Source organism: Balaenoptera musculus, chromosome 7, assembly GCF_009873245.2.
Source record: "Balaenoptera musculus isolate JJ_BM4_2016_0621 chromosome 7, mBalMus1.pri.v3, whole genome shotgun sequence".
In the NCBI taxonomy this organism is placed as follows: Eukaryota; Metazoa; Chordata; class Mammalia; order Artiodactyla; family Balaenopteridae; genus Balaenoptera; species Balaenoptera musculus.
Genome location: NC_045791.1, coordinates 78,662,596 through 78,679,813, shown reverse-complemented (window position 1 = coordinate 78,679,813; position 17,218 = coordinate 78,662,596). Strand labels below are relative to the sequence as shown.

Below are 17,218 nucleotides of genomic sequence, written 5' to 3'. Positions count from 1 at the left end.
CCTGTCTCTTCATCCTATTAGCAGTCTGATTCCCATCTCCACATTCAGTGCCCCAGCCGTAATTCTCTTCTTACCAGAGAGCATTGCTCCCCGCCTCCCCACCCCAAACCCCTGAGAGGCACTTGATCCTACCTTTCACGGCAAATGAGGTAAAGTTATAAATAAATAAATAAATAAATAAACAAACAAACAAACAAACTCAAATTCATTCCCATTATCTTTTTCCTCAAAAGAAGGTATAAAGAGAAACCAATGAACACTTTCAAGATTGCGTCAAGACAGAGGGAGCCCACTAAGCCCACTCCAACTCCTCCAGTTTCCTCAGCTCTAACCAACACTTCCTTCTCCCTTCACCGGAAACGGAAAGAGGAAAAGCAAAGCCCAGAACCCAGCGCTTAGGGATTCGTTTTCTTCGGGTTTCTTGGGGGCGAGGTCATCAGACCGGCGCCGACTGGAGGGCAGAGCCGTCGCTCTCAGCCAACTCCACCTCCTATTGGCTCCCTGGGGCTCCGCCTCCTGAGCAGGGCGGGAGATTCGGTGTGCAGCAGGGAGGCTGCCCATCCCCCCCGCCCCCCCCCCCCCCCGCCACCGGCCTCCTGAGCGCCCCTGATCGACCCTGCGACCCGGCAACCCTGCTTCTGCACTGCCTGAAAGAATTTGGCCTTTCCCGCTGGGGCCGAAGCCGCCTTTCCAGCGGCGACCATTCAGCGGGGTAGCGTCCGGCAGGCACGAGGCGGCCGCCGCCGCGCCACCCGGAGACTTGGCGGTGCGTGGTTGGGCGGCGGGGCAGCCTGCCTCCCTCTCCTGCTTAGCTCGGGGCTTGTGAGGTGAGTCCAGGTGCACCCAGTCCCCGGCCTTCGCCTCAGCACTCCGGGCAGGGTCGCTGCGCCTCCTTCTCTGCCCTCCCCAGGCTGCCTCCGGCCCCGCCGGCCTGAGGACCCTCGGCTGGCCGAGCACGGCCAGCTGGTCAGTTGCGCGAGGCCCAGACCGAAGTCAGTAAATACTGGTTGAGGTGAGAGGCTCCCTCTTTAAAGACGGTTCCTCTGTCCAGCAGTGATGGGCCTTCTGTGCAAGGGGTGTCTGTTACCAACGTACCTGTTTCCCGGCGCGATGAGCCTTCTGCGTGCAGAGGGAGAACTGTAAAAATCCATACCGAAAGTAGTAACGTGTCCTGGGAGAGGAGCAGGTACAATGAGGGCTGAGGAGGAAGAGATCTTGTCCCAGAACTACCACTGGAGCGAGAACCCTTTGATGTCATCCCAGCCTGGAATCACCAAATGAATCCTCCTAACTGAACACGGTCACCCTGGGACAGTGCTTGGTTGTAAAATGTTGATAAACCAGGCTCCTTTGGTAGAGCTTTTTAAGTTAAAACAAGTTGATGCATTACTTTTCGCTTTACAGCTGAAATCCTAATAGAACCACTACACCTTCCCCTAGTTAAATTGCAATCTGAAGAAAAATAGCATGGCCCTACACCTTTGTGTGATGGCACTGCACATTAAATGGGCATCATTCATTCAGCATTTATTGAGCACTTTTTCTGTTAGATGTGCTGACGAAAATTGATCAGTAGTCGATCTAAGGAAGAAGTGGAAAATTTTATTTGAGCCAAACAGGGTTATAACTCCGAGAACAGCCTCTCAGAAAGCTCTAAGAACTGTTCCGTTTGTTAGAAGTCAAAGCACTGTTACATGTTTTTGAGACTGTGGGCTGTACATTAAATGGCATATTATTGACAGTTTACACAATCCAAATCTACACATACAAAGCAGATAGTGGGTCATGGGTCATCGTGGCCCCTTACAAGATAAGAAGGAAGTTATCTCCTAAAGAGGTCTGGTTAATGCAGATGCGCAATACACACTAAAGTGGAGGGAGGAGGCCCAAATAGGCAAAGAAAAATTTTATGTTTATGTTTAAATATGTTTAAATCGTCTTGCCATAAAATATGAATTTTATTTCGTCAGACATTAGTTGGGATATGGAGTTGTACAAGAGATCTGCATGGTTAAGTTGAAATTTAAAGTAAAAATACCCATAGTAAGGAACCTAGTTAGCATTTTCATAGGCCAAGCACAGGGTCTCATTTAATCGTCACAAGTTTGTCCAAAGTCACACAGTTGTAAGTGTGGAGTTAAGATCGGAAACCAGGTTTATCTGATATTAAAATTGGTGCATAGCCACTAAACTATACCACCTTCTTTTTTTAAAGGATTATTATTTTTTTAATTTTAGCAAATCTTTTATTTGCTCTCAAAGGAGAGTGTATTGTGTTAACACTCATTTGGTGCTGCTGTATTACCTTGTTAACTCCTTGAAAAGAGTCTACTTAAAAGTAACCACCAAGACAGTGCCTTGAAGAGTAAGTGGTCACTAAATATTTTCATTTTATTATGAGATTGTACTGGGGTTTTTTTGTTTTTGTTTTCAGAAAATGTTGGAGAAGAAGGAAGGAAAGGTTTCTTTCAAGGTTTTTGTAGAAATTTCAATTTTTTGATTCTGTACTGTATAATAAGATGCCTTAAAATCTAGAAAAGGAAATTACGTATAAATGCATTTGGCTACAAACAAGACTAAGTTAGGTTGCCTCTGTCCAGACAATTCTTACATAAAATACCGTATGGAAATTGCCTAGGACAATATTAAGTTGTCTAGAATATTTGTTTTTAAATTTTCCTTGAAAATCTTTTTTTTTCCCCCCTGAAGGGACTACTAAACTTTTGCTAATAAGAGGTAATATAACTGACCTTTACTCCTTTTGATTGCCAGGAAGCTAAGAGCCCAGATTCTTTGTATGATTTTATTTTCTGCCTTTCTTTATATTTTCCCTGATCCAGACTCCCTATTAGTGTGTATAGTTTATCATTTGTTGTATTGCACTGCTTATTGTCATTGCTTCAAATCCTTTGTAGAACACAGCAGTATATAGTTTTAAATAATGTAGACTATGCTTCTCTTAAAAGTATGCTTGATAGAACTAGTGATATTTAACCTAATGAACTAGAAACCTAGAGGAACTGTAGAAGTTCTTGGATATTTGAACCGCTGTGTGGGAGAATGACTAAACATATTATGAATAGTTTCCAGAGGTCAAGACAAGCATTTAGGATAACAGATTTGTATTTAATGGCAGGAGAAGTGTGTCATTTAATAAAATGATCAGGGTCTTTGGAATTAGTCAAACTTGGGTTTCAGCCCTAACACACTTTCTTTTTTTTTTTTTTTTTTTTTTTTTATTTATTTATTTATGGCTGTGTTGGGTCTTCGTTTCTGTGTGAGGGCTTTCTCTAGTTGCGGCAAGTGGGGGCCACTCTTCATCGCGGTGCGCGGGCCTCTCACTATCGTGGCCTCTCCCGTTGCGGAGCACAGGCTCCAGACTTGCAGGCTCAGCAATTGTGGCTCACGGGCTTAGTCGCTCCGCGGCATGTGGGATCCTCCCAGACCAGGGCGCAAACCCGTGTCCCCTGCATTGGCAGGCAGATTCTCAACCACTGCGCCACCAGGGAAGCCCCACACTTTCTAATTGTGTGAATTTGAGTGAGTAATCTTTAACCTCAGTTTACTCATCTGTAAATTGGGGGAATTATATATATTTTAATGATCTCAGAGAATCTGAGGATTTATTGATCTGGTATATGTAAAAGTGCCTAATACAGTGCCTGACAAACAGCCCCTTAAAAAACTTTATTTTATACAGATAGAAAGAAATTGTGTTTCTTAATTTTGTATAAATGTCACATAGATGCATTAAACTTCTTCTCTAATACACCCAATTCCCCATAATAAGAAGCAGTATCATGACTAGAAGGTTGGTCCAAATGGATATGTTCTCCTGGCAGTGGCCATATAAATTATAGATGAAGTATAATCTTTGTACACAAAGTATAAACCTAATGGAATTGTTGTGAGGATTAAATGAGAATACATAAAGAATATTCAGAAGTGTGTCTAGCACATAGTAAGTGCTCACATTTTGGCCTCCCTCCACCTACTTGCCCCCACAAGTTAGATCTTCTCAGTCTCTAAGGCTCCCTGGCCAAAATGGTAATGGTGATTTTGCCCTTTACTGTGCCATCATAACAACTTTGGCTTTGTAAGATCTGCCTTTATCTACTCATCTTGTTCGTTAAAACTCATGAACTTCTTTGGTTGCTTTTGTTTTCCTGTTAGCTGGCCTGACTGAGTTCTTTTTCCAATTACAGGTGACTCTACTTGAATTTCTCAGCGGCAGAATATGTAGTACCTTTAAAGGTAAATGAAAACGGAGACAAATCATTTAAGTGTGCTAGTTACAAAAGAAAACTTGGCAACATTTAGTAAGTTATCTGCATGCAGATAACTGACTCATGGGGGACTCAATCAGTAGATCCTCTTGTCAGGGGAAAAGGCATAAATAGGATTTATGAGAGAGAGAAGAGAGAAAAAAATTCATTTTTTGAGTAAACTGATTAGCTGACAACTAGTTGGAATCGTTTATTTGTTTCAGGCATTAGCATTATAAGTTCTGAAACTAAATTTTGTCAGCATAGCCAGAGTTGATCAAACTTTTGCTTGCCAAATCTGAAATTTGTTCAGTGAAGAACTGACTCTAAAGTACTGGAAAGATTCATGCTTACTCTTTAGTTACCGAGATACCTAGAAAACCATATTCATGATTGTCAAGTTGTTTGGTGAGCATGCAATTTAATAGTAAAGGGGGATGCTTGAAGATTATTTGATCCAGGCTTGGTACACCAGTGAAGCACACAGACTTCCCCCAGTGGACTATATCTTTCTAGTGAACAGATATGAAAATCCACCAAACCATTATTCTTTGTTTGGCTGCCCCTTTTCTAAACTCTCATGTATTAACCTCCCCCTTTCTAATAATGTTGTTATTCTGTATATTGGTTAGAGCTTTCTTTACAGGCAGAATTGTTTTCTTGTCATTATATTTTAGTTGCCTTGATTGGATTTGGCTTTTTCCTAATCTCAGGCACTTCTTCCTCTCTTCCATTTTTCAGATAAGAATTGAGTTACTTATTATCAAAAACACAATATCGATACAATAATGAATAATGTATTTTTCATACTTAAAGACTTTTAAAACTATTATGCAAATACATGTATTAATTATGTGAATGTTTATTTGGCTGTTGATATGAATTTTTCATCACTTTTGAGTGCTTTATTGCTTTTGTTTAGGTTGGCAATGATGAGCAAGCTGGAATCAAAGGAAGATAAGATGCTGGAGGTTCAGTTTGTGGGAGATGATGATGTTCTTAATCACATTCTTGATAGAGAAGGAGGTACTGAATGATTATGCAATTGAAGGGATGCTCATATAATGGTTATGTATTATTTCACTTTAAAAATAATTTAATCTTCTATTTTGAAAATACAGCACAGAATATTTGATCTAGTAAGACTGCAAATAAACCTTAATTTTTAGTTTATTCCATTCAAAATGTTTTGAAAATTAAAGATAATAAAGCCTCATCTAATGTGAAATGCTTAGTAGTGGTGGTAAGTGATAACCACCCATTGTAATTAAAATGTGTAGTTATTTTGACCCCCCAAAATATATAATTTCAAGGTTTTGTTTTTTTAGCTTATAAACTATGGAAGAGAGATCTGTACTTGAATCAAAGAGAAAACACTGAATTTTTTTCCAGCTTTTAAGTAATGACTATATAATAGTATAGTTTATTTATTTAAATGTAGTGTTTAGAAAGAATTTATACCTGTCATATTCTAATTCTTTGGATGCTCTTATAGGAGCTAAAATAAAAAAGGAGCGAGCCCAGCTTTTGGTCAACACAAAAAAAATAATAAAGAAGCCAGAATATGATTTGGAGGAAGATGACCAGGAAGTTTTAAAAGATCAGAACTATGTGGAAGTTTTAGGACGCCATGTTCAAGGTATTTGTGGGGTTGGGGGGGGGTGGTTGTTGGAGTTGGGAGTGTACGCTCATATTTCTGTGGGTGGCCGAAATTGCTTTGCAGGATACATAAAGGTAGTCTGGTAGATTAGGCAACATTGTGCTACAATTTTTTTCCCAATTTTTTTTTTTTAATATTTATTTATTTATTTTGGCTGCGCCAGGTCTTAGTTGCGGCATGCAGGATCCTCGTTGTGGCATGTGGGCTCTTAGTTGTGGCATGCGGACTTCTTGGTTGTGGCATGTGGACTCTTAGTTGCGGCATGTGGGATCTAGTTCCCTGACGAGGGATCGAACCCGGGCCCCCTGCACTGGGAGCACACAGTCTTACCCAGTGGACCACCAGGGAAGTCCCTTTCCCAATTTTTTAAATTGTAATATACCCATAACATAAAATTTACCATCTTTACCATTTTTAAGTGTACAGTCCAGTTATATTAAATACATTCATAATGTTGTGCTACCATCACTATCATCCACCTCCAAAACTTTTTGTGTGGTGTGCTATATTATTTTATTTCTCATCAGAAGAGCATTGCTTCAGGGCTTCCCTGGTGGCGCAGTGGTTAAGAATCCGCCTGCCAATGCAGGGGACATGGGTTCAAGCCCTGGTCCAGGAAGATCCCACATGCCGTTGAGCAACTAAGCCTGTGCGCCACAACTACTGAGCCTGCACTCTAGAGCCCATGAGCCACAACTACTGAGCCCGTGCACCTAGAGCCCGTGCTCCACAACAAGAGAAACCACCACAATGAGAAGCCCACGCACCGCAGCCAAGAGTAGCCCCTACTCACTGCAACTGGAGAAAGCCTGTGCCCAGCAACGAAGATCCAACACAGCCGAAAATAAATAAATTAAATAAATAAATTTAAAAAAAAAAAGAAGAGCATTGCTTCAGATTTTTTCTCTACAGTTGGAAAGGTTGGAAGCACTGAGTTTCTACTGTAGGTTTTTTAATCTATACATAGTTCTTTTTTTTAAAAAAAAAAACCAGTCTGGTGCTTAAATATTTTTAGAAAGATAGTCTACAGACCAAGCACTCTAAAGTTATTTTTTTAAGATATCTGTACTTTTAACTAATTTGAAATAATTTCATAAAGCAAGTCACTTTATTATTACCTTGATCTTCTTTATAGAAATAGTTAGAAGGAAGAGTCCAAGAAGTAATGTGTTCCAACCTAGGCATACTAGTGTTATGTTTTTTTACACCTAAACCAGATTCCTGCCAGATTGTGCTTAAAAAATCTTAGTCTTGAATTATAATTTACTTAGGGCTCAAAGAGCACAGATTTATATTAGGGTGCAAGGAGCATAGACATACTTCAGTTGACTTAAAAAAATAAAGATCAAGGAACAAAATCAGTATTGTTGGGTACTAGGGGCATTGGAGCTGGGAGCATGTTAAGAAATGAGGGACTTTGCTTTCACGTATTTCCTGGTCTCCCTCATGTCATCTCTGTGCATCAATTCTGTTCTCTCTATGCCACCTGTCTCCCTCATGTACATGTCTTTTACTCTCTCATATTTGACTTATAAATGGCCACTGTGACTACTCCCAACCTTTTTGTCACCTCTTGAGTGATACTGCTTCTGGATTTGTTCCCAGTGTTAAATGATATGATATACAAAACAACCATTGTCCCTCAGTAGGCTTACTGGACAGAGCATATTCTTGTTATTTATTTATTTATTTATTTATTTATTTGTTTATTTATTTATTTATTTATTTTTGGCTGTGTTGGGTCTTCGTTGCTGCACGCAGGCTTTCTCTAGTTGTGGCGAGCGGGGGCTACTCTTTGTTGCCGTGCGCGGGCTTCTCATTGTGGTGGCTTCTCTTGTTCAGCATGGGCTGTAGGCGTGCGGGCTTCAGTAGTTGTGGCACACGGGCTCAGTAGTTGTGGCTCACAGGCTCTAGAGTGCAGGCTCAGTAGTTGTGGCACACGGGCTTAGTTGCTCTGCGGCATGTGGGATCTTCCTGGAGCAGGGCTCGAACCCGTGTCCCCTGCATTGGCAGGCGGATTCTTAACCACGGGCGCCACCAGGGAAGCCCTTAGGGCATATTCTGAGTAGAACTTTGGATTCTTGACTATTGTGTTAGACCTAAGAAGACATTGAAAACAATATTTTTTCTAAGTGTTTTCTTTAAAATAGTTTCTTTCTGTAATGGTAATACATATCTGTAGTAGAAACTCAGTGCTTCCAACCTTTTTCTCGTAACGGCACCCACAGCAAATGATATTTGGAGGCACACTGAAATAAAGAGGAAAATTTGGGATTTCCCTGGCGGTCCAGTGGTTAGGACTTGGCGCTTTTACTGCTGTGGTCCAGGTTCAATCCCTGGTGCAGCCAAAGAAAAAGAAAGAAAAAAGAAAAGAGGAAAATGCTCCAGACCGAGGATAAATGCCTTGGGCTTCTGACCCCTGTTCCCACCCCCTTTGCAGGCCCTGACTGCATCCTCAGAGGCCTGAGAGGATCAATACTCAGCACACCTGTAACCCATGTCTTTAATTTCTGCACACTGGTTGGGGAACTTTGCTTTAAAGCTGTATTTCTCAACCTTTTTAAAATTATTATCCCCTAAGGAACCTTTCTAGACTTTTTCTCCTTATCACCCCCCACCCATGAAATTTTAATACTACATATATGCTGTATATCTCTTTATGTACTAAGATTCTTTGGAGGGCAACAGACCATTGCAATATCTAAGATGTTTTCCACACTCCCCCTCCTCCCACCAAGAGCCATTTCCGTTGCATCAGGAGCAGTATTATTCCTGTTGAGAACGCATGCTTTAAGAACATGGACCTGGGACTTACCTGGCGACGCAGTGGTTAAGAATCTACCTGCCATTTAGCTATCAGGAACAATGTTGCTATGAATATACATCTATCCTGGTACACACATGTACTAGTTTTTCTAGAATATATCCCAAGTAGTGGAATTTTAGGGTCATAAGATATGGGTGTCTTCAACTTTACTGGATAAGGCCAGGCTGTTTTTGTGGTTGTTTAACCTGTGGTCTCTTAAAAGTTCATAGAGTCTGTCATACAGACTGAAGTAAGTCAGAAAGGGAAAAACAAATATCGTATATTAACGCATATATGTGGAATCTAGAAAAATGGTACAGATGAACCTATTTGCAGGGCAGGAATAGAGACACAGATGTAGAGAACGGACATGTAGACACAGAGGGGAAGGGGAGGGTGGGATGAATTGGGAGATTAGGAGTGACATATATACACTACCACGCATAAAATAGATGGCTGGTGGGAACCTGCTGTATAGCACAGGGAGCTCAGCTCGGTGCTCTGTGATGACCTAGATGGGTGGGATTGGGGGGTGTGGGGGTGGGAGGGAGGTCCAAGAGGGAGGGGATATATGTATGCATAGAGCTGATCCACTTCATTGTACAGCAGAAACTAATACAACATTGTAAAGCAATTATACTCCATCAAAAAAAAAAAAAAAGTAAACTGAAAAAAAAAAAGAATACACCTGCCAATGCAGGGGACACGGGTTTGAGCCCGATCCAGGAAGATCCCACATGCTGCGGAGCAACTAAGCCCGTGCGCCGCAACTACTGAGCCTGCGCTCTAGAGCCCGCGAGCCACAACTACTGAGCCCGCGCACCACAACTACTGAAGCCCACGTGCCTAGAGCCCGTGCTCCGCAATAAGAGAAGCCACTACAGTGAGAAGCCCACTCACTGCAAGGAAGAGTAGCCCCCGCTCGCTGCAACTAGAGAAAGCCCACGCGCAGCAACGAAGACCCAACCCAACGCAGCCAAAAATAAATAAATTAATTAATTTTTAAAAAAAGAACATGGACCTGTTGACAGTTTGGTGTGTATCTGTCTGTCTGCACATGCATGCACACACATAAGTTTGTCTCGAGTCCAGGAAATGGGGCTGTTCATTTGGCTATGGGCATGTACGACAGAGGAGCCTGTAACTTACAGTTAAGTCTTGCAAACGTGACTTTTCCTGTTTTGCTTTGTTTTTTCTTATTTGCCAAAATGTGTATGAGGTGGAGAGTGGTGTTTCAGATAAGGTGTAGGAAGGAGAGTTTTCTTAGTTTTCTCTTTTTTTTTTTAAATGCGTGTTTTTATTTATTTATTTATTTATGGCTGTGTTGGGTTTTCGTTTCTGTGCGAGGGCTTTCTCCAGTTGTGGCAAGCGGGGGCCACTCTTCATTGCGGTGCGCGGGCCTCTCACCATCGCGACCCCTCTTGTTGCGGAGCACAAGCTCCAGACGCACAGGCTCAGTAATTGTGGCTCACGGGCCCAGTTGCTCCGCGGCATGTGGGATCTTCCCAGACCAGGGCTCGAACCCATGTCCCCTGCATTGGCAGGCAGACTCTCAACCACTGCGCCACCAGGGAAGCCCCCTTAGTTTTCTTTTAATGTTTTCTTTAGGGAAGAAAAGGTGACATCTATTACCATCTTCTTTAACTTTGAGATACTGAACAATAAGCTTCTGCCTAATCCTTAATTACAAACAGAAGACAATAAGGATTTTTTTTTTTTTTTTTTTGGCCACACATCTTACTTAGTTCTCCAACCAGGGATCGAACCTGTGTCCCCTGCAGTGGAAGCACTGAGTCTTAACCACTGGACCACCAGGGAAGTCCCGATAAGCATTACTTTTAAAACACAGAGAGACATTTCACAAAAAATCTTAAGGAATATTTAAAAGGAAAAAAACTTTTCAACAAGGACCTTTAAATACTTTATTAATCAATCCCTTTACTTACTATTGAAGTATAAGCTGCTTCTTTTTTTTTTTTTTTCACACACACACACTGTATTTTATTTTTACAAGAGATAAATAGACTGACACCAAGCATTGTACATGGATGACCACAACACAAGCAACAATGATTGCAATTACCAAACATGAGACACACTCATACTATGTCATAATATTGACATTCAGTCCAGTAATCCTCCACTGTAACAGCTCCTTTACTTTGCAGTGAAAATTGATTTGTATATTATTTGCCTCTGAGTCCTTGTGGGATTTTTTTTTTTTTTAATTCAGACAGAAAGTCACAAAAATTATACTCATCCTCATCAGTTCACTCAGTCCCATGTAATTAATTTTTTTTTTCATCTTGATCTTTTCTAGCACTTTTATGAGTTCATCAGTTTTTCATTAGAGTTCTGAAAATGCTTTTTCATTCAGTTCAGCAGTACAGTCAGTTACCAGAAACCTGTATTTGTCAGAGTCTTTTCCATGAATTTCTTGAAGATGAAACCCTTTTATAGGAACATATTTGCAAAAGCATCAGAGTACACCCAGAACTGTCTGTAAATGACAAAAGACTTAAAAATGACCACAGTTAAAGATTTGATGAAAGTTCATAATAATTGAACTTTCAGTTGACAAGAAAATTAGGTATTTCTGAGATATACATTTTAAAGTAATAACTGGGATTATTACTTATAACATTATACTAGAACATATAAGATTTTTAGAAATTTCATGTAATGTCTGAAACATTTATATTAACATATTTCCATACATATTTCCATACAAATACAAATATAAGATTTTTAGAAATTTCATGTAATGTCTGAAACATTTATATTAACATATTTCCATACAAATAACCCAATGAAAGTTTAGTATTAGTTGTTTTGTTTGTTTGTTTTTTTATACTGCAGGTTCTTATTAGGCATCAATTTTATTCACATCAGTGTATACATGTCAATCCCAATCGCCCAATTCAGCACACCACCATCCCCACCCCACCGCAGTTTTCCCCCCTTGGTGTCCATATGTCCATTCTCTACATCTGTGTCTCAACTTCTGCCCTGCAAACCGGCTCATCTGTACCATTTTTCTAGGTTCCACATACATGCATTAATATACGATATTTGTTTTTCTCTTTCTGACTTAACTTCACTCTGTATGGCAGTCTCTAGATCCATCCACTTCTCAACAAATGACTCAATTTCGTTCCTTTTTATGGCTGAGTAATATTCCATTGTATATATGTACCACATCTTCTTTAGCCATTCGTCTGTTGATGGGCATTTAGGTTGCTTCCATGACCTGGCTATTGTAAATAGTGCTGCAATGAACATTCGGGTGCATGTGTCTTTTTGAATTACGGTTTTCTCTGGGTATATGCCCAGTAGTGGGATTGCTGGGTCATATGGTAATTCTATTTTTAGTTTTTTAAGGAACCTCCATTATGTTCTCCATAGTGGCTGTATCAGTTTACATTCCCACCAACAGTGCAAGAGGGTTCCCTTTTCTCCACACCCTCTCCAGCATTTGTTGTTTGTAGATTTTCTGATGATGCCCATTCTAACAGGAGTGAGGTGATACCTCATTGTAGTTTTGATTTGCATTTCTCTAATAATTCGTGCTGTTGAGCATCTTTTCATGTGCTTCGTGGCCGTCTGTATGTCTTCTTTGGAGAAATGTCTATTTAGGTCTTCTGCCCATTTTTGGATTGGGGTGTTTGTTTCTTTAATATTGAGCTGAATGAGCTGTTTATATATTTTGGAGATTAATCCTTTGTCAGTTGCTTCGTTTGCAAATATTTTCTCCCATTCAGAGGGTTGTCTTTTCGTCTTGTTTATGGTTTCCTTTGCTGTGCAAAAGCTTTGAAGTTTCATTAGGTCCCATTTGTTTATTTTTGTTTTTATTTCCATTACTCTAGGAGGTGGATCAAAAAAGATCTTGCTGTGATTTATGTCAAAGAGTGTTCTTCCTATGTTTTCCTCTAAGAGTTTTAGAGTGTCCAGTCTTATATTTAGGTCTCTAATCCATTTTGAGTTTATTTTTGTGTATGGTGTTAGGGAGTATTCTAATTTCATTCTTTTACATGTAGCTGTCCAGTTTTCCCAGCACCACTTATTGAAGAGACTGTCTTTTCTCCATTGTATATCTTTGCCTCCTTTGTCATAGATGAGTTGACCATAGGTGCATGGGTTAATCTCTGGGCTTTCTATCTTGTTCCATTGATCTATGTTTCTGTTTTTGTGCCAGTACCATATTGTCTTGATTACTGTAGCTTTGTAGTATAGTCTGAAGTCAGGGAGTCTGATTCCTCCAGCTCCATTTTTTTCCCTCAAGACTGCTTTGGCTATTCGGGGTCTTTTGTGTCTAGCTCCGTAAAAAATGCCATTGGTAATTTGATAGGGATTGCATTGAATCTGTAGATTGCTCTGGGTAGTATACTCATTTTCACAATGTTGATTCTTCCAAACCAAGAACATGGTATATCTCTCCATCTGTTGGTATCATCTTTAATTTCTTTCATCAGTGTCTTATAGTTTTCTGCATACAGGTCTTTTGTCTCCCTAGGTAGGTTTATTCCTAGGTATTTTATTCTTTTTGTTGCAATGGTAAATGGGAGTGAGTGTTTCCATAATTTCTCTTTCAGATTTTTCATCATTAGTGTATAGGAATGCAAGAGATTTCTGTGCATTAATTTAGTATCCTGCAACTTTACCATATTCATTAATTAGCTCTAGCAGTTTTCTGGTGGCAGTTTTAGGATTCTCTATGTATAGTATCATGTCATCCGCAAACAGTGACAGTTTTACTTCTTCCTTTCCAATTTGTATTCCTTTTATTTCTTTTTCTTCTCTGATTGCCGTGGCTAGGACTTCCAGAACTATGTTGAATAATAGTGGTGAGAGTGGACATCCTTGTCTCGTTCCTGATCTTAGAGGAAATGCTTTCAGTTTTTCACCATTGAGAATGATGTTTGCTGTGGGTTTGTCATATATGGCCTTTATTATGTTGAGGTAGGTTCCCTCTATGCCCATTTAAGCTGCTTCTTAATAAGCAACACATATCTTGACATACCTGGCATAACTCTTATATTCTATTAATCCATTCACTCTGGTGAAAAATCATTGCATGGAGGTGCTAGGTGATCTCAGGAGTTAAACAGAAGGTTTTCCGAAAGTTCTCCCCCAATCAGACAGGTGTCCTCAAGAGCAATTTGTCTTATTGATGCTTCTCTTAAACAATTGATTTGTTTTTTAATTTTATGAACAGAATAATTCTTTAATTGATTATAAGTTGGCTGTTAGAAAATTCTGAGACAAATATGTGGTCTATCCATAGTATTTTTAAAAATTTATTTATTTATTTTTGGCTGTGTTGGGTCTTCATTGCTGTGTGCGGGCTTTCTCTAGTTGCGGCGAGCAGGGGCTACTCTTCCTTGTGGTGCACGGGCTTGTCATTGCAGTGGCTTCTCTTTTTACGGAGCACGAGCTCTAGGCATGCGGGCTTCAGTAGTTTTGACTCGCAGGCTCTAGAGTGCAGGCTCAGTAGTTATGGCCCACAGGCTTAGTTGCTCTGCGGCATGTGGGATCGTCCCAGACCAGTGCTCGAACCTGTGTCCCCTGCATTGGCAGGAGGATTCTTAAGCATTGTGCCACCAGGGAAGTCCCAATCCATAGTATTTTTAATTTAGCCTTATTCAGAGTTCCATTTTTGAACTTAAGGATGATGTCAGATTTTTAATTGTGGTTAAAATAAAAATCTATTTTTTAAAATTGTGGTAAGAAAATATTGTGGTAAGATATACGTTAATATAAAATTTACCATCTTAACCATTTTTAAGTATATAGTTCAGTACTAAGTATATTCACATTATTTTACAACCGATCTCTAGAACTCTTTTCATCTTACAAAACTGAAATTCTGTACTCAATAAAACAACTGCCCAGTCCCCCCTCCCCCCAGCCCCTGGAAGCCACCATTCTACTTCCTTTGACTCTATGAATTTGACTACTCTAGGTACCTCATATAAGTGGAATTGTACACTATTTGTCTTTTTGTGTTTGCCTTATTTCACTTAGCATAATGTCCTCAAGGTTCATCCATGTTTAGCAAGTGTCAGAGTTTCCTTCCTTTTTCTTTTTTGAATTTCCTTCCTTTTCAAGGCTGAGTAATATTGCATTGTATGTATATTCCACATTTTGTTTATCTGTTTATCTGTTGATGGACATTTGGGTTGCTTCAGCCTTTTGGCTATTGTGAAACTAATGAGAACATACTGTATAGCACAGGGAACTCTACTCAGTGCTCTGTGGTGACCTAAATGGGAAGGAAATCCAAAAAAGAGAGGCTATATGTATATGTATAGCTGATTCACTTTGCTGTACAGTGTAATAATGCTACTAGGAACATGGGTGTACAAATATCTCTGTGAGATCTTGATTTGAATTCTTTTGGGAATATTCCCAGATGTGGAATTGCTGGATCGTATGGTAATTCTATTTTTAATTTTTTGAGGAACCACCATACTGTTTTCCATAGCAACTACATCATTTTGCATTTCCACCAACAGTGCACAAGGGTTCCAGTTTCTCCACATTCTCACCAACACATGTTGTTTCTGTTGTTGTTGGTTTTTTAATAATAGCCATCCCAATGTGTGTGAAGTAGTAGTGTTATTTCTTTCTAAATTTAACATATTGTTAAATTCTTAGAGATTATTCTCTGGACAAAAAAAACTCTAATAACTGAATAATAATATATTCTAACCTATAAATAATACATAGTTTCCTCTGTTAGACTTCTGAATTATTTCTAAGTTTTTATTATTATAACTAATGTAGTAGTGATTACCCTTGAACATAAATCTTTGTTCAGATGTCTTATTTTTTTCATCAGAGATTCCTCAAATAGAATTACTGGTGAAAGTATATGAACTTAATTTAAAAAAAAAGTATATGAACTTTATAAGGCTTACATATTGCTAAATTACTTTCTAGGAAGATTGTATCAACTAGTATTAAGACCCCTCATCAGCATTAAACATTTTTTCTTTTATTTATTAGCCATTTTAACTTCTTCTGTGAATTGTATGTTCATAGTTATTTTGGTATTGTCTATTTTGAGTAATTTTAAAACTATTAAAAAGTTTTATTTATGTATTATACTAAATCCCTGTTGGCCAGTGTGATTAGAGCCATTGTTAATTGGTCAGTTTATCAAAATATCAGAACAAGGAAATCATAAAAATAATTATATACTGTAAACATTTTGTTTTACATATAAACATATATGTAGATATTTATGTATCATTGTCTTTTCTTTAAATATAAATTTGCCAGTCAGCTGGTTGAAGAACAGCAGCACCTTTTTGTTCTGGTTTTGGGTTTTTTTAGATAGCATATCCATAGTGTATTATCTAGGATTTCAAGTTTTATTTCCTTCCATTAGATTGATCATTTAAAGACACTTCTGATGCAGTCTGAATGTAGTGTGCTTTTATGTTTTTCAATTTTTTTCTTACATCTTTTATGGTTTCTCATCCATACCTAATTTGAAATCAGTTGTTTTAGTTAATAACTTTTATCAAGTCTTTCTAAAGCATTTAATTTAGTTTACATAGAAACTACTTGATATTTTTTATTCATATTTTGTCTGTGTGCCAAACATTTAATTTACATAATTACAGTAACAAGTTCTCCATAAACAGACTTATCCATATGTGCATATTATAGATATATGATAGAGGTAGCATTGCAGATCACTAGGCTAAGGATGAACTGGTCAATAAATAGTGTTGGAACAATTGAGTATCCTTATGAAAAAAAGAAATTGGATTCCTAACTGCCATCATAAACAACTTAATTACCTTAATTAAAGATTTACACATGAAAAGCAAATTATAAATGCTTTTACAAGAAAATATAGGAGAATATGGCTTTGGTCTTAATTATAGAAGAATTTCTTTAAAAATGTGTAATCAAAAGAAAAGATTGACAAACTAAATAAAATTCAGAACTTCTCAAGAAGACAAACCACAGCTAGGAGAAAATATAGCAAAAAACATATCTATTAAAGAACTGTTACCCAAAATATACAAAGAGCTCTTAAAACTCAACATTAAGAAAACGAACAACCTGATTAAAAAATGGGCAAAGGACCTGGACATCTCACCAAAGAAGATACACAGATGGCAGATAAGCATATGAAAAGATGTTAAACATTATATGTCATTAAGGAATTGCAATTCAGACAACAGTGGGATACCACTACACATCTATTAGAATGGCCAAAATCCAGGACTTCCCTGGCGGTCTAGTGGTTAAGACTTCACCTTCCAATGTGGGGGGTACGGGTTCGATCCCTGGTCGGGGAGCTAAGATCCCACATGGCTCACAGCCAGAAAACCAAAACAGAAAACAGAAGCAATATTGTAACAAATTCAATAAAGACTAAAAAAAATGGTCCACATCAAAAAAAAAAACTTACAAAAAAAAAAAAAAGAAAGGCCAAAATCCAAAATATTGAGAACACCAAATGCTGAC

The 17,218-nt window shown here is 38.8% G+C and overlaps 1 protein-coding gene across 2 annotated transcripts in view; it reads left to right on the top strand.

The window, feature by feature from the left end:
• The first annotated feature begins 539 nt into the window (after positions 1–539).
• Positions 540–17,218, top strand: part of ORC2 (origin recognition complex subunit 2) — a 55,335-nt gene continuing 38,656 nt past the window's right edge. Inside the window, exons 1-4 of one of the 2 annotated variants that reach the window (XM_036858523.1) lie at positions 540–827; positions 4,206–4,254; positions 5,188–5,291; positions 5,761–5,904. In XM_036858523.1, coding sequence (XP_036714418.1) covers positions 5,195–5,291; positions 5,761–5,904 — 241 coding nt within the window. In that variant the 5' untranslated portion in view covers positions 540–827; positions 4,206–4,254; positions 5,188–5,194. The remainder of the gene's footprint in view (positions 828–4,205; positions 4,255–5,187; positions 5,292–5,760; positions 5,905–17,218) is intronic. The other variant, XM_036858522.1, reaches the window with a different exon arrangement.